Raw genomic sequence first — 18,188 nt, forward strand, 5'->3', positions numbered from 1 at the left:
GCAGGGCTGAAGTGGGGGGAGTTCTCCCAGGTGAGACAGGCCAGTGTGAGCCACAGCACAGCACATCCCTTGTTTACCAGTGCAACCCACCAGCCAGCTGGCTCTGAGACCAGCTCCATAACAATATCTTGCTCCCAGCCAGCATTTCTGGGACAGCTGGGGAAATATGGAATACATTCCCACACGGGAAACATCTCAGTCTCATAGCTTAGAGCCTGAGCAGAAAGGAGATCTCTGCAGTGGGGTTTGCTCCTAGGGTGGGACCCAGCAAGAGGCAGGGAACAGGTTTTCCTTTGGCAGCCAGTTAAATAAATGTGGTTCATTCTCTTCATCCCTGTTGCAGCAGGAAGTGGCAGGAGATGCTCAGACTGGCTGAGTTTAAGGACATTTTCAAGGCTGGTGTGAGTGTGCACTGCTTTGTAGGAAGGCAGCCAGCTTCCTCCCCATGGCAGCTGCTGTGGTATGTGATTTCAGACATCCAATATGTAAAACACATGCTGACTTATACACTCCACACATGTGGTACATATATTTTTGCTCCACGTGGCAATGAAGTTAACAGAGGAAGCAAGAGCGATTTAAGGACCTCATCCAGCTCTCTTTGGAAGTCAGAATAAAATAATAAAAAAAAAAAATCCATCCCATAGATTTTACTGATATTAACTTGGGGGTCTGTAAGGGGGTGGCAGGAACATGCTTCACAAACAAGACAATCTGCTATTGCCAAAAAGTCCACACCCCTGAAATCCATCCCAAACATTTTGTCTGTGACACACCTTCAGACCTTCAAGGAAATCACGTTCCCCTCTACCCCAGGAGTGTGGGTGTCACCTCTGGCTTTCAGGCCAGAAGGCAGTTTCACCTATTTGTTTGCAGAAGAAACTCCCAGAGGATCTTTCACAGGCACTGAGTCTCTGCTTCTCTGACAAAATCCTGAATCTCTGCAGAGTGCAGACTCCCTCAACAAAACCAGTGTGAGCTGAAACCCTGACAGCTGACAGAAGGGCTTCAGAAGCTGAAGTTAAGCAGGGAACCTCTGCCTTGAGAGGCCTTAGTTTCTTTCTAGTAGGTGAGAATGGGCATGTGACTCTACCGATGAAATTGAGAAGCACAGAGGTGCCGCAATACAGTTCCCAATGGGATGGAAATCACTGAGGAAGGTGAAGGAAGCTACAAGGATACAGAAGCTGCTGTCAGCCTTTAAACCTCTTCTTACCTGTCTTCTGTTAACCTCATTAGAATTGTCCCTCTGGTTGAAAAAACAATGAAGGACATCCTCAGCTGAGGGCTGGAGGAGAGAAAAAAGTGAATTAATGTGGTGGTCCAGAGCAGAGCTCTGTGTGTAACACAATCAGATGAGACACTCTGCCATCCTGTTACAATTCAACAGGATGAAAACGTATTTTGCCCTGGGTCTTCTTAGTCCAGGGAAACCTTGGGGAATCCCTGTAAAATATGTAGAGAACACTTTTATCACAACCTTAGGATTGCTAAAGCAAGAAAGGCTTAAATGCATCCTGGTGTCACCATAGAAACAAGGGAGGGCTCCTTATGTTTGTCACAACACATTCCATCCCCTATCCCAAGGGATTCCTCATCCAGGCTCAGGTCATTCAGGGCCTGAAAGCCACAGGCTCTCCTTACAGCCCCAAACTCCTGTGCCTCAGGCAGCAGCTCAGGGACAGGAGGATTCCTCCCTCCACAGATGTGATCCCTGGAAGGCAGGAATAAATGCAATTATTTGATCACCCCCTTTTCCCATGGAACGTGAAAGTGGGGAAGAGCAGTCAATGGAAGATCTGAGGAAAGCATCAAGAGCCCTTTGTCCACCACATCCCCCCATGGGAAACAGCATGTGCTGGGACTGGGAGCCCCTAGCACCCCCAGATACCACCCAGGGACCTGCAGCCCTCCTTACCTTATGAACTTGCGGGCCAAGTGCTCCACAAAATGATAGATCTCATTCCAGTGATGCAGGACACTTCCTGATCTATGGACACAATGATTACAGGACACATCAGTTGAAGTTTTCCCAGCCATTTGTTCAGTCACACACTGCTCAGTGAGGCATTTGCCTCTGTTTTGTTCAACACTCCCTGCCCATGCTCTTCCCTTAAAGAGAGATCAAACTGTAATTGACATTTCCTACTTAACTTTCAAAAGCAAGAATAATTCCCCCTCCATGCAAGTGTTTGAGGCTGGTAGCTCATGGCAGTTAGGCTGGACTTTAACACAGCCTTAACCAAATAAACCCTATGTGAGTGAGGAGCTGTTTCCCTGCACAATGTTTTAGATTAATTCTGCCCACTCACTTCCAAACCATTATGCAGAGCTTTTAGCTCAAGCCTATTCTGAGAATTACGTGCAGTTGGAAGAACAGATTATTAAACTTCTCCAGTGTTTCCACTGTGCCAGAGACTATGAAAAATAAAACACCTTAGTCCACATCTCAACTGCTCTGGTTAATTCTTTCACATCTCAGTTAAAGACAAAACATACTAATTTTGCTCCTCAAGAGAATAACCATAGGCTCTAATGGGGTTGGACTACTCTTCTTTATGTTTTAAGAAGGAAGAAAAAATTAGGTTAATCAGAATCTTTCAGCACAAAATGCCCCTTCTGGCATAAACACTTCTATGAACTCTGGAATATTAATATTGGAAAAAAAATTATTTTCTAGAGTTGGAAAATAAATGTGTCATCACTTATTTAATTCATTGAGTACAATTAGAAATATTTATAGTCCAGCTTCAACAGAAATTTAATTGATCTGCAGCCTGAGGAAGAAAAGACAAATGTTTGAGAGGGTTTTTCACTTCAGAGCAAGCAAAGGCAAATGAACTATTCTGTTGTACCTCAGCTCTGGGATTGCCAGTGGAGAGATAGAGCAGGTTCCCCAGCCTGGCTGCTCAGGGCATTGCTTTTCTTCCAGAAGCACAAGTAGCAGCAGAGTTTGTCCCAGGCATCACAGACATTTCCTCCCCCTTTCCCCACACCTGCTTTGCATTCTCAGCCATTCAGGAAGAACCTTGGCCTCTTCCTCCTGCTCCCCAATCACTGGAGCTGCTCTTTCTCTGTGTGACCCTGGTCTGCCCATGCACTGAGGACCTTTGCTCAGGCACAAAAACATTCCAGCTCTGTGCAAAAAATGTGACCCTGCCAGATCTTGCTGCAAAAAGGACTCAGCCCCAAAAGCATCAGTTTAGGATCAGTTTAAAGCTGGCCTTGCAGACACCCCGCTTAGGGCACGACTGCAGGGCAGATGGCAGAGCAGGTGGGATCATCAGCAAATGCTCACAGTACTGAATTATTTCTTTCTTTCCTCAGACCAGGACATGACATGACTGCTTGTTCTCCACACAAATATGTATCAAAGAGGACCAAAGGAACACCAAGAGCAAAGCTCTTGATAAACCAAATAACCACAGACAGTGGGAAAACTGGTGTCATAAGAGATGAAGGGTAGCATACATCAGGGCTTGCTCTCAAGACAGGAGACTTAAATCCTGCTGCATCCAAACCCTAAATAGATAGAACAGAGACACACAGAGCTCAGCCCCAGGACATATGAGATAACTCTGAGACCTTGAATTCCACAGACCCTTCAGTCCCAACAGCGTCAAATAGCCCAAATAATTTCCTAAAACTGGTCTGGAAAAGAAGTGTTTATTGTCTTTATATGGTGAGGCATGAAAGAAACACTTGACTTTACAAGCAAGGGTCACAGTCTCCAGAAGACCTAGAGAGCCAAGGCTTTGTTAATCAGAAACCAATTAGTCCTTGCTTCAGTGAAACAAATGCCAGTTTAGACCATATATTACTTCCCCACAAAAACCACCTCAGTGAAGATTCCTACATTTGTTGACCCATTTGGTAGCAGACATCAAATGGTGGAGCTGGGACCAGCAGCCCCTACCCAACCTCCTCCCACCCATCAGGTAAAACACCCTTTAAGGAAAGTTCTTACCACTGCTACAACATTAAACCAAACCCACTGTATCCTCAAAGGGAGGATGGTTTCTGCTCAGTTTCAGGAGTGGGATCATTGGAAAAGTCTGCAGCCCAGTTTTCCCCCATCTATACCAAAGGGAGCTGTAACAGGGGCCCAGAAAGAAGTTTCCCACTTTGGCTGACCACACATTGTCCTTCCCACATAGCAATTCCCACTTGAGCCAGACAGCTCAGTCTGCCTGGAGTTCCTTTCTCCTTCTGCTGTCAGGGACCAGAAATGCCCATGTTTGCACTTAAAAAAAAAGCACTCCTTGTACATAAAATGTATTTTCTGAAACACACTTCAGACTTCTTATGTTCTTCACTTGGCCTAAAATGGACAAACCCAATATAACCAACCTTTCTGCAGCCAGTACAAAAGCTTACAAAACCAGCATTAGCTCACAGTGCCTACCTCCTTGAGCTGTGTCATTCAGCAGCCACACTGTAAAAGAAACTTCCTTTGTACAGTGAGGCAGGCCAAGAACTCTGAGGAGGACAAGTATTTCTAAAGTCCAACTGTAAGATAAGAAAAGCCAATTTTGAAATAGTTCTTTTTTCATACTTCCAAAAGAAACAAGATGATCAGCGAGCCAAGGCTTTGCAGCTGAATGGTTAATGCTATAAAGTTGCAATTTAAGAAAAAGCTCATCCATGAGGATGCCAAAATCTCTTCTGGAGAGGGGCCAAATAAATGGAAATGAAAGCTAAGTAAACAATTTTCTTTAATAAGAGAGTGATACATTCTGTGGTCAGCTCCAATGGCATTTTGTACATCTAAAGTGAATGCAAGTGATGAAAGAAACACTGCAGGGGCTCTGTGGATCCAGCCATGCTCTGGCCAAGCCCTGCTCTTCAGCAGGTGCCTTCCTCCTCCTCACTGGGACAAGGTGCTCCAGAACCCAAAGCTGCAGCAGCTCAAGCCTCTCTAGACTTGGTCTTTCTTGCCCTTTTTAGACTCCACTTTTCAATTTCTGCTGTTACACCTTCTTGGAATGCCCATGGGTTTACTCAATTCGCAGACTGGAAGAGTCACAGAATCAAGCCCACACTCTTACACCAAGACCTCACATGAATTATGTGCCCTACAGCTGACAGGAGGACAAAGACACTTGGTTCAGAGGCTGATGTTGATCCAAAAATCTCCTTAAGCTTTCCTGGGTTTGGACCAGCTCCCAGAAATCTCGTGGCTCTCAGAGATGGCATTTACCTAAGAAGTTGTGCAACATCTCTTTATTTAGCTCTTCAAATATAACACAAATGAGCCCAAAAGCATCCTTTGTCTTTCCAAATACTTCAGGAGTAATTCTGAAAGCCCTCCACAGCACAAAGGCATCTGAGAGGTGATGCAATTCCTGGAGGAACCACTGTTATCTTGTGCCACACTTCACACCAGACAGCTCATGGGGACACTGCAGGTCACAGGGTCCACAGAGGCTCAGGTCAGAGCAGGACAAGCCACTAAGCCCAGTCACAGGCCAAGAACATTCTTCTCCTCCTGGCTGGCAGGGGGTATGAAAAAAAACAACTAGCAAACAGGTAACCATGGACTTAACTTATATCAGTCAGCAGATGAAGTGCAGAATGCTGCAGGCACACACTCAATCCTGGCTTAAAAGGAGCTCCTGTCCATTCCTTTTACCAAGGAATGGTTATCTAAGATGTATCCCTGGGTAAAAAAACACATACACAGGTCCTGACTGGCAAGGATTTCACACATGAGCTCAGTTCACTGTAACTGCCTGCCCTTGGCAGAATTGGGAGCTAATTATGTTCCTTCAGGCAGCAAGCAAAAAAAGACAAAAATGCACAAATTTCTCCACCCTGCCTTGCTGGCATCCCTCAGCCCTCACGCTAACACAGAGAAAAACCATCCCTCCACTTCCTTGCAAGGTCCTGCCATCCCAACAAAATGCACACCTTGCTCTGGATGCAGGTCTGTGATCCTAGAAAAAAAACAAGGAAGCAATCCCTGGGTCAATGAGGAGCAGAGATGGTTTTGAATCTCTTTCTGCAGACCCTCAGTGTCACCATTCCCTATCTCAGGCTGTGTTTGTTCCTCTGAGAGTGGCTGGAACAATCTGCAGCTCTGAGTGCTGTGGTCAGCTCTGCTCCAGGGCTCACTTTCTCAGGGGAAGGATCAGATCCTGAGGCTCAGGCTCCTGCCTGGGCTCTGCCTGTTCCCATCCAATTGTGGCTCTGTGCCTTCCACACTCTGAGTGCAAATCTGGACTTAAATCCTGCTTAAATCACAGTAACTGCAGCTACTCAAGCTCTAATCAAAGAAACCAACATCAGGCTTTCCAGAGTAGGGGGTTCACTTCAATGCAACTGGTTAAAAACAGATCCTTTGTCTGGCTGGGTAAGGAAGGGATCCAGAGCTTGGATTCCTTGTTTTATTCTGCCAAGGACCTCCTAGAACCATTCCTTTCACATGTTAACAGTTCCTGTGTGCTCTCTGCACATGGGTAGACATCCCCCATTATCTGCACACCACAGGAATAATCCCTGTGACACACACAGGCTGCAGCAAAAGTCTGCTGAGAAGACTTGCGTTATTCCTTCTTCTCTACCTGCAAATAAATTAGTGTGGGAGCTGCCCCTAGATGTTCCAGCTGTGCTAGGAGAGGGGATGTTTGCTCACTGCAGGGCTGGGCACCATGTCAATTTGAGGTGGTCACATTAGTTAATCACATTGAGAATATTTTTAGAATAACTGGACAATTTTTCAGCAAAGACAAACATTCGGGCTTTTTTAGCAACATCTCACTGCTTCATTCTTAATGAAGGCCCTGTATCTTAATTTGCACCAGGCTGTTAATTCCTTGGCACCAACTCCTCCTGTGTGTGGAGCCTGAACCCAGGAATCCTCTCAACACCACAGGAACACAAAAGGAGAGGCCACCTTGGACCAACTTTCCCAAAGTAAGCCAGGCCAACCTTCCACAGCACTGGGCTTATCTTGGTGTGACCTTCACCCTGAGGTGCTCAGCACCTGCACAGAAGCCAAACAGCAAAGAGCACACAGTAGAACCCTAAACAGCTACTCTAAAGAGCAAGTAGCAACTCCGAACAGCAAATTGCAACTCACAAAGCTGCTCCAAATGGCATACAGCTTGAGACTAAATTGAGAAAATAGACACAGTCTGAGATTTTGCAGAGGACAAGAAATGGTCTTGGAAGGTCTGTGGAAGGTTCCTTGCAGATGGCATGGGGTGGAGCCAGATGATCTTCAAAGACCTCCCTACTCAAACCATTCTATGATTTCATGGAAGTGTACATAATATGTGGTAACCAACTTCACCACAGTAAATCACTCATAAGAAGTTAAACGACCAGGTCCCCTGGTGTATTGTACTCCGCAACAGCTGAAAAGCCAAAATGCTCCTCCAAAATTCCACTGGAGAGCAAGGAAGTTTTTACATCAGATCCTGTTCATTTCTGCACCAGAAAAAATTCAGGCATAGGAATTGCACAGCTGTCAAAGCAGGAGTTTTGTTGGATACCTTGATACATACACTGGGGCCAGCCTGCCTGCTTTAAAGCTTGTGCCAAGTCTTATGTTTCTACCCAAATCTATAATCCCATGAGTGAAGCTCAGAAGTCATGGGTTTTAGCAAGGGAACAGCACAGAACTTGAATTAAGGGCCTGCTGAAGTTACACAGGCTCAGAGGTGTAACACAGCACATCCATGACATTTGAGAAAACCTTCAAGCCTGCTTCAGCTTCCAGGGGAACCATGTTCTGGATTTGTTTGGGGTTTTTCCATTTGGAGCTATAGAGTTATTCCAGCTAATAACTGAAGACCAGCAAAATGAATAAGCCAGGTAGATCTTTCCACAGAACAAAATAAATAAATCTTTCCCCTGGGGCATCAGGACAACTGTAGCAGCCAGTGTCTCAGTCTTAGATTTTACCCAGTATTTTGTAATAAAGGGTTCTATAATTTCAAGTCATTTTTTCTAATGGATTGTGGGAGCTACTGCAAAACACTTCAGAGGATCAGTCAGAAACTTCATCTGTGAACACTTTTGGCAACTTGCAAATACTTTCCTGTCTCTGAAATTTGTGGTTATTAATGTCAGTGCCATGGCTCTGGCAGGGATCACCTCCAGCATTTCCAAGCCTTTGGTTCAAAATAACTACTTTTGATCAAGAAAATCAGGACAATAATTTCAGCCAGTATTTTGGAAGTTTTTTTGTTTTTTTTTAAATTGTTGCATTGCTTTAGTATGAAGCTTTAAAAAGCTCAGCACAAAATAATTCCACATTGCTCCATCCACATCTGAAAAAAGCAGCACTCTTACAGTGCCAAGGAGATGACACTGCCACAATTAGTGATGAAAAAATGAGCTAGGGAGTTATCTTCAGCACAACCAGCTAAACAGTCAAAACATGCTTTTGATTAACAGAAGAAACACAGAAAGTGTGACTCAGCTAGGGGAAAATAAAGCTCTTTCAATGAGGCACTCGAGCTGTTCTCCATCCCAGCAGCTGAATTCAGCTCCTTCCAAAGGGAGTAGCCCCTCTCTGGGCTGGTTTTTACCTGGAATTGCTGCTTGGGGCACAGCTGAGGGGGCAGGGGGGGCACGAGCAGAGCTGTGGGCAGTGCTCCCTGCACGTTCTCAGCCATGGAATTAGTGCCTGCAGGAATAATTCTGCTCTCGTGAGATCCTCAACCTCCCCTCGTCTCGTGGGGAAACCAGAGGGGACCAGAGTGTTGCTCTGCTCCCAGCCATTGCTCCAAGTGCAACCCTCTAGTCTGAGTACACACAAAGCTCCCCTGTCAGGAAAACTTACAACTATGTGATTACAGAGCACAGCGGGATTTATGCACTGGACCTAGCAAAATAGTTACCACAACAACAACAACAACAAAGCAAGCAGTCCCGAGTTGCAGAGATTCCTTGGAGACTTAGTGACTTCTACGAAACCCAAATCCAAAGAAAACCTCCTGGGTATCAGCGTGTGCCATTCCAGTTCATGCCTAGTGAAGGAACTTTGTGAAAAAGAACAAAGTAGGACTGACTTACTTGTCCAGAATGAAATACAAATCAAATCCTCCGTAGCAGGCAGGACCACCATTCTCTCTCTTTCCACCGTGTCCATCACAGGTGAGTGCAAAAATTGCTAGGAAGACACACTTGAAGCCAAGTCTCAAGATGTTTTGATTTGCAATGGCCATTATATCCAGAGAGGAGGAGAAAAAGAAATCTCTTCTTCCAAGGTTCCTTTATTTCACAGGTTTCTCCACAAAAGCCATTCAATGACCTTTAAAAGGTATAGATATGTATTGTATTCCTTAAAACTCCACTTGCAACAGTTGTCCACAGGAATTTCAAGACTTTCCCCCTTGTTTCCCTCGAACTTCTGTTTCTTGGTTTCAGATTTCAAGATGCACAATACTGTATTTCACTTTTTTTTTTTAAAGGGACTTGACCCTCAGTCTCCCTCGCAGCTCTCGAAAAGCAGCACCATTGTTTGGCAAGAGCAGGAGTAGCCTCCTTACAAATCTTGCTTTGTCACAGACTTTAGAATACAGGGAGGGTTTGTGGCTTCCACCCCCCCCCCCCCTTTAATTATTATTGTTATTATTAAAGATGGCAAGCTCTTAGCAAAAGAAGCTCAGAGAATGCCATCTCGTGGCCAGAACTCGAGCAGAGTCTGGTTCGCAGCTTTGTGCACGGAGCATATGAACAGCAGCCCCAGCCCGGCAAAGAGGCTGAGTTCTTTCAGCAGGACCCAGCCCTGGGCACGGATTCACAGCCTTGGGATGGACTTAGAGCCCAGCCCTGGGGCGCTTTCAGGGATCTAGGGGCAGCCACAGCTTCTCTGGGAATTCCATTCCAGCCTGTCACCACCTTCACAGGGAAGGATTCTTTCCCAGTATCCCATATAACCCTGCCCTCCTTCATCTTAAGGCTGTTCCCCCTTGTCCTGTCACTACACCTTTGCTTCCCACACAGGCAACATCTGAGTTTAAAGACCTTTAAAAACTTGGAGCATCTTCACAGCAGTGAAAAGCCATGCCAGGCTTCCTGCCTTGCATTTTCCCAGTCCTGAGGAGTACTCAGCAGTGCCTGTGCTTATGAAAGTCTGCCCCAACTCACCAGACTCAGTTTGGCTTCTAAAGCCTAAAGTCTCCCTCTTCCAAGGAAACTCAGTGGAAAATGTAAATTCATCAACACTCACCTCTTAGCTCTTTCCACAAACAGCACCGCAGGCTCTAAAAGCAGAGCAGAACAGCTCAAAAGGAACACCATTCCCCAGTGAGGGAACCCTTTAACCAGTAAGAGCTAAACTGGAGGTACCAAGAGCTCCCCAGCTTCCCTCCCAGACCCTCAGGCCACACCAGCAAACCCAAACTCCTAAGTGCCAACAGCAGGTGAGTGGAGCAGCCTCAGCAGGAGTTATAGGGGATGCAATGCACCTGAGCCAAGCTTTCTAGCTGCCCTGAACTGCCTAAAGCATTCAATTTGTCTTTAAAACATCCTTAACAAAATCTGGAGGAGGAGATCAGATTTTTTGTGTAACTGTGGATTCAGACTGACACAAGGCTCAGGAAGGTCTGGGGAAAAGCCAAGGAATGAAGCTGTGAGTGCTCTGAGCGGGAGGGAGCCACTGACCAAGTGGAACACAGCTTTATCCTGAAATTCTGAATTTCTTGAGGACTAATCTTCTTCATATACCTGCCTTAAGAGTGTGCGTTTTTGTTTATGATCTGGTAAGAGCAGGATCAACCCTCAAGCTCTTGTGGGACCCAGGAGGGGTGTTGGAATTTTTCTGCCCTCCTCCCTATTAGTGGGTAGCTTCTTTTTTCCTCTGCCTTCAATCAGAGTTGGGATTGAAGCATGAGAGAAAGGATTTTTGTGTTCAGACTCAGTTTTTATTAATTCTTATCTACAATACAGTGAGTTTTACAGCACTACTGCTAACAAGCTAAAAATGACAAAATAGAGCTGGACTTTGCTTGTTGCAAGTCTTTTAAGGCCTACCTATCCAATTAAAAACTAACATCGATATTATTTATACTTTTGACCCAATAACCAACCACCTGTGACCCTCAGTGCAGCACTATCCAAGCAAAAACTACTAACTAAAACTAAGAAGAAGAAGGAACAAGAAGGAAAAAGAGCCAATGCCCCAAAAATTCAAAACCCTTCACCATGTGATATTACACACTTCTATTCAAACTACATCCCAGAGATCCCAACTACATCACTCAAATTTGGAAACCTTCTCCAAGGCTTCAAGTCAAAAGTAGTGCTCTTTTGGGGGTCAGTGCCAGAAAGCACAGAAAGTTCAAAATTCCTACGCTTCATGGTCCCAACACCCCTCCCTTACTAAAAATGCCAGAAACAAAAACATTATGAAAATTGCAGGTGGTGTGTAAGGGACCTACTGCCGCTTGAGAAGAGTGTATTCTAGTCTTTGTGTAAGAGACAATAATGAGGTGTTTTAACTGCACACAGCTGTGCAAAGGGTGATTAAGCTCCAGATGGTGCCCTTGGGTTTGGGAGCAGCACCTTGGGTGACTCAGGGGGTGGTTCCCTTTGGCTCCCAGGTGTCTGACCTGCATGATTGGCAATGGTTTCTGTCAAGATCTAAAAGTCATATTCCCTGTTTTTCAGGACACTTCAGGAAGCTGTTACAGCACTATGTGGAAGCTTCCTACACAACCCAGTGTTATTCTCACAATTAAGTTATCTCTGCACAGGAATTCCTGCCCGGTGCAGACACGTCCTTAGAGTCCCTGACTGTGCCTCTAGTGCTGTAATTCAGCACAGCTGTACTGGCACCACTGCACTCTCCTGGTGCTGTGGGATAGCAGACTTCTCTGCATGTGAGTCTGGTGTCTTTTCCATCTCAGCTGTGCAACTCGAGGCTGACACTCAGTGGCCAAGAGGATTTTTATCTTCCCTTGACTGCTCTAATTTTTCAAAGGATCAAGAGCTCCCTGAGGTGGAAACACCTTCACTGACTGCCATAGGCTGATCCAGACCTTCCCAGAAGGTGATGAGGCTCCTCAACACTCCCAGGGCAATGATGATATCATGGTGTCAGGCAGCACAGCAGAGGCTGAGTGGCACAGCTCAGGGCATCCTGCCATTTTTGTTAGAGAAGAGGAAATACTCAATCTTGATTTTAAACGTTTGAGCAACAAGAATCCCAGCCTTGCTTTATGTTAGGAACAGAACAACTCTGTAAATCCCACAAAGGAGACTCCCCTTCCCCTAAAGAAGGTAAATTCATTCTTTTGCCCTTCTTTTCTTCTGCCTTTTGTGCCCCTTGAATCAAGATTCTTAATGTGAGGCATCTTTCCCCAAACAGGGAAGGAAAGTCGTAACTGTGAATGCCTTGTTTGTACCATACACACCCTAGAACTTGCCCAGCTCTCTGGCTGTGCTGAGGTGAAAAGAGCAGTGAAAGGGCTCAAATGAGGCCAAATATTTTTGTGCAGGTGTTATTAGATGAAAAATGGTAGAGTAAAAACAAACAGGCTGGAGTTAGACCATGATGAAGGAATTTAATTGATAGCTTTGTTCACCAATTGATCTGTTTCAGTACAAAGGAATGAAAGAAGAGATGCCAGGGAATAACTCCATCATGGTTGAGTCTGGGCAGCTGCTAAAAGGCTGCTGCTGGAGCATCTTCACAAGGTTCAAGAAAGGTATGATTTACACAAAATTATCCTTATGGCAGTACGTGAGGGCCAAATACTGAAGGACATCGAGTTTGATGCATGATCCAAGACTGAATTGTGGTCCTTCAAAAACAAGAAAAGAATAACAATTACCACGAGACTTAGATGCTGTTAAGTGCTCTGTGCATTCACTGAGAGTCCTTAATACCTGGCACACTGCACTCCAGTTTTCAATCTCATTGAGCCCTCCCAGGTGACAGAGTCGATGCTTAAAGCAAAGCAAGCAGTAAGTAGGTGCATTCCTGCTATGCCAGAATGTAAGATCCTGAACATGAGCTCTAAAGTGTCTTTCCATGACAGGGCTGGACAAAACCAGCTGGCAGGAAGGCTAAGAATACTTTGAGGGTGTTTCGGGATTAACTTCTCTGAGTTAAATTTAGTTTCTCTGGATATATATAAAACAAATGTGTTTTTTTCCCATCACTACAAGAAATTGTATTGCAAGATCAAATTACAATTAAGGTGCTCACAGAAGCTCAGTTGATTTATGCTCATCTCCATCGCAATGTCTGCCTCTCTATGGGAGGGTGCTGGTTTTACTGTGAGCCAGCCAGGGTCTGGAGAATTGCTGCACTGAGAATGTTTGAGCTGTACCAGGGACAGATTCTGTTGGAGTCCCCAAAGAGCACCAGCTGTGTGGCTTGGCAAGGAATGCCCACAAAGACGTGTTCTTGAAAACCCTTTGGGATTTCCCGTGCAGAAATTGGGGCTCTATTGCACTGGCTCCTGAGAGTCCTGAAGGCTGGGCATTAGACAGTGAGGTTGCTGCCAGTTCATGGGCCCAGTCACATGGGCTATGACATTCTGAAAGAATCCTCCCATGTAACGGTCATTAACTCCCTGAGGAATGGGATGGTTGCCCCAGGGAAAAACCTACAAGGATGGAAGCCACATGGCTGAGTGTTGTGAAGCACAAGGGTTTGGTGGCTGCCTGGGCAAAGTTCAGCAGTAAGCTCTAACCTGAAGGACAGTGGTTCTAAGAACAACCCTTCTTCTTGACTGGACATTACAGGGAAGCGCATGAGTGTGAGTGGAAACACTCTGGGCCCAAATGTAAGCCCCCTTAAACTTCCTGGAGAGAAGCTGTAAGGCTTTGGATCAGGCCATTTATTGCAGCTGTGACACCACCCTGCTCCAGTGCGGATCTGCAAAGACGGCGAACCCTTTGTGCAACTGCTGAAGCTCTTGGTGTCTGTGTGACTCGAGGTGGAAGAGCAACCGTTGTGCATTGGTCCTCCCACCAGGGAAACAAATGCCAGGTCACTTAGAGACAGAATTCCCATGCTTGCACTCACCATGAACTTCATAAGCCACAGAAGTTGAGAGTCCTCTGCACATGGAGAAAATGTCTGGTCCATATGATTCAAGGTCACGAATTGTTCTCTTGACGAGGGTGAATGTGATCTCCTTTGAAGGGGGTCTTGGATAATTCTGGTTCTAAACATCAAATAACAGCATTCAGCAAGATCAGTGATGGGATCTGTTTAACTCCAGGCATATTCATAGCTTTAGTTGTTATAAACATTTTAAGGATAATCTAACTGAGCTACAACATTGGCCAAACATGTAAGCCGTCCACTGGAAGCATCTGAAAAAAGGTATTTCAATTTTCAAAAGTTTAAAGTTACATTGTTCTAAAATGCCATTGATAAAAATGTCCAATTAATGGTGTGATGAACCTGGTCTTCAGAGTATTTTATATATATATATATATATATATATATATATATATATATAAAATATATTATATATACCTTCTGTTGGTATTAAAAATATGCTAGGTCTCACATATCAGTTTACTTTGCATTAAGTACAACTTTCCAAGTAACTGCTCCTTTTCAGTCTTACCCTGATGTCTTGAGCCAGCTGAGGGAGTGCATCAAAGCTGGGCATCTCTGTTCTGTTCATTATGGAAAGATAGCAAGTTTTCTCTGGCAGCACTTTGGTTGCCATAAAACCCTGTAAAATAAAGTTATTGATCATTTGGAATTTAATAATTAATATTGGAATTTCATACATATTAAAAAAAAGTAACAAACCAGTTTTTACTCAATGTATGAGCCAGTCTCTGAACCAGCCCGTCCCTGCACTCACTATGTCATAGTTCCAGATGGTTTTCCAGGACCCATGGTTGGTCTTTTGCTCAACACTTGCCATGAGCCATTACCTGTTGATGGTCATAAGCTGGTAGCCTCCACTAAAGGAGATTTTCTTGCTTAGCTCAGTCTGTTGATGCTAGAAAACCAAATGAAAGAACACTTAGGCTTGCAAGTGATTATCTCCCCAAGGCGTTAGAAAAATGAAAGGTTCAAGGAGATCTTTGAAGCAGGGAACATAGGAAAAGCAGCCATGTGGAAATTGGTCACTGTACTCACATAATCAGCAAGGGCTGGAGTCAGGATGAGTCCAAGAAGGACGGCAGTCAAAATCTGAAATGAAAATCAAATACAAATGTGTAATTGCAGCTCTGGCTGACAAATCTGATCATGAGAATCCTTCTTCCCTTTTCCTAATCTGGTGTTTAAGGGATCCTTAGATCCTTTTTGGCTTTCATGCTGGGATTGCATCAGTGCCCCAAAAGGGAGGCACTCTTGCTTTACCCCAGGGCACTGCAAAGTAGACACATTTCACACTTGCTCTTTCAGGAGCTGAATCTCAAGTTGTTTCTCAGACCTGTGCAGGCTCACACAGGTATTTTACAAGAGTGAGGAGAAAGCCTTTCCTTTTCTTCTGCTCTGGCATTACAGGGAAGGGCTTGATCCCCTAGTGCAGTGCTCCAGTTGTGCAAAAGCATTGACAATAATGGACATGGATTAGGCTTCCTGTTTTCTGAATAATGTACAGCCAAGCTGTGAAAAAATCCTTTACCTCCTCAGCTCCTCTGGGGAGCAGAGGGTGAGTTGCTCATTCTGGAGCAGCAAAATGTCTCCAGAGAAAGCCTTAGTGCCCCAGAGAGGCAGAACCCTTCTGAGAGATAAAGGAATGGGTTTGAATCAAAGTTTCATTGTATAAGGAAGAAAAGCATGCATACTCACAGGGAGATTCATCCTGACTGCAGAGCTGATGCTCCTGCAGGTAGAAAGAACAGTGTGAACCCTCCACCTTTTATATGTTTTCAGAATTAGGTGTGGAAGTGCTGAATGCTGCAATGAAATTATTTTGTCATTTGTTTCCCTGTCACTTGTCCCTGAAAATTATTTCCTGGTGTAACTACTTGGTAAACATGGGGATTGTACTTTTGGAAATTTTGACTGGCTGGAGTCTGATGATTATGATGTAGGAATCTGCTGGTAGGCAAAAAAATAAAAACAAAAAACCAGGTTTTATTGCCTCTTCCAGCAATGGCCTGTGTATGATGTGTTCTCCTGCTCAAGCATAACCCTGGTGACATAGTGGTGTGAACTTTTATTGTGGTGCTCCTTGGAGCTTTTCTTGATGTTCCATTTTTTGGAATATATTAAAGGAGGTTTAGCTTTGTGGATTCCCAGCAGTGTTTCACTCAATAAAACATTAACTCCAGCAGCCATGTTTTGGGGAATTATTGCTTTTGACAGTCAGATTAAAGGCAAGATGATTTCTGGCCTCAGAGAGGAGGCTGGGAAGCTGTCATTTGCTGTTGTGTCAGCCTTTACATTCAGGCTTTACCCCGAGCTGGTTTTCACGACCAGGAACTCTTAGAGGGAAACGTAGGAGGGACAATGACTATACCAGGAATATTGGTTACCTGACCCAGGCAGGGACCAAGGGATAATCAGTCATCCCCTGACAACCTTGGAACATTATCTACCTGTATCATAGCCTGAGTGGAACGGGACTATTGTTACCAACTTGGGATAGGCCAGGGTGGAAATCTCCTGGGGAGTAAGGAATGTCATCTCCTGACTCCATAAACAGCAGAGCTAAGGGAGCCCTCTGAGCTGCAGTGGGTTCCACAAGCATCTCCCACGGAGCAACCTGTCTTCTGGAGCTCAAAAGACTGTCTCTGAAGACTGGGCTTCTACCCCACTCCTTAAGACACAACCCTCACCCACTGAGAAATACAAAGGCATTTTGACCTGTTTTAGTGAACTCCAGGGGAATTTTTAATAGGTACTTCTGCACACACATATATAGATATAGATAGCTCTTGGCCTTAGTCTGGGTGCATGAGGAGTGATTACGGTATATATGTTGCTATCTTGAATCTATATTTCAGTCTTTGTTGCAATTGTAGTAAACACTATTGAATCACCTTGTAAATGAGTCAGTGATTAAATACTCTTAAACCCTTTGCACCCTCACCCTTTACATCCCTGGACTCTGTGTGTGCCATTCTAAAGTGTTTTTAATTTGATTTTCTTTTGCAGGTTTCATCTAGGCTATAAGCAATAGACTAACCCTTGCCATTGAATTCTGTTAACTTGTTCTTTCGCAAACCCATACTGAAACGTGCTTTTACCAATACCTGTTATAGTGATTTTTAAGTGACTGAAACCACAACATCCTGTTAGCTAGAGCAGGAGCCAGAAAACTGCCAAAAAGAGAAGCAATCACAACCTGAAAGGAGCATTTGAAATTCACATTTGGACACTATGACTGCTTATCTTGCATCAAGTTTTCTGTCTTAAAATAATTCTTACTTCCACTTTACTTTGTGCACAGGCTCAGCACTTTCTGCAGTGGGATCCAGCTGAAGAGGATTTAAGTATGCAGGAGAATTATTTGCTATGATGATAAATTAATTTGTGTTACCTGTCATGAACAATTATTAACATGGAGACATTCCCTTGAACATAGAATTGGTCCAAACTTTCATTTTAAAGGATTATGATGAGAAGTGTCTGAGTGCACATGGGGTTTCTCATGTGTCAAACTCTCAGCAAACAGCTGAGCCCTAACTTTATGTGGCTTGCTGAGACTGTTGATTTGCCTCTGAGTTGTGAAGGAGAGAATATTGTTGTGTGGTGTGTCACGAGTGTGTGTTGCCCCTGGAACAGAGCACTTCTCTCTTTCACGTTTGAGTAGGCATGTGGAGTTCCATCCCTGCCAAAAGGGAGATTTCTCCCCTGTAGTCCCCACCCCTTTGGCATTTTCACTTTTTGAGCCCTGCAGAAATCCCTAAGAGTTTACACAGTGTCATGAAAAGCTCAAAACCATTTAAAAGCTGCCCAGCCTTAAGAGTTTTATGAGAAAGTGGTAGATATACTTACAGGCAACTTCATTTGGATGGTAGGCCAGGCCAGCTCTGCTGCTAATTGATGTGTACTCTTACTTTTTATACATAATATCCCAAAGTTAAATCTGAACATGGGTTTACCTTATTGGCAGGTGCCCTGTGTTCACAGAAGCATGACGAGCTTCCTGGGGAAGTGCTCTGATAAGAGGAGGCTTTGATACCTGCCTGACTGAATTCACTGCATACAGGGAAGGGAGAGAAAACTGGGCATGGTAAGCTCAATGTGTTTAACAGGCACTTTTAACTGGAAACCAAGGATCATCAGAAGCAGAGCACAG

The 18,188-nt window shown here is 44.6% G+C and overlaps 2 protein-coding genes across 2 annotated transcripts in view; both read right to left on the reverse strand.

Moving 5' to 3' along the window:
* Positions 1-9,176, reverse strand: part of ANTXR1 (ANTXR cell adhesion molecule 1) — a 68,930-nt gene extending 59,754 nt beyond the window's left edge. Inside the window, exons 1-3 of the mRNA XM_062510438.1 lie at positions 9,025-9,176; positions 1,919-1,990; positions 1,217-1,288 (exon numbers count right to left, since the gene is read on the reverse strand). Coding sequence (XP_062366422.1) covers positions 1,217-1,288; positions 1,919-1,990; positions 9,025-9,176 — 296 coding nt within the window. The remainder of the gene's footprint in view (positions 1-1,216; positions 1,289-1,918; positions 1,991-9,024) is intronic.
* A 3,493-nt stretch (positions 9,177-12,669) lies between these two features.
* Positions 12,670-15,742, reverse strand: GKN1 (gastrokine 1). The gene is given in 6 exon segments (XM_062510643.1): positions 12,670-12,758; positions 13,991-14,132; positions 14,544-14,654; positions 14,790-14,930; positions 15,071-15,124; positions 15,731-15,742. Coding segments are annotated over 6 exon segments (549 nt in total).
* Positions 15,743-18,188: the final 2,446 nt, after the last annotated feature.

This window comes from Cinclus cinclus, chromosome 29 (assembly GCF_963662255.1).
Source record: "Cinclus cinclus chromosome 29, bCinCin1.1, whole genome shotgun sequence".
NCBI lineage: Eukaryota > Metazoa > Chordata > Aves > Passeriformes > Cinclidae > Cinclus > Cinclus cinclus.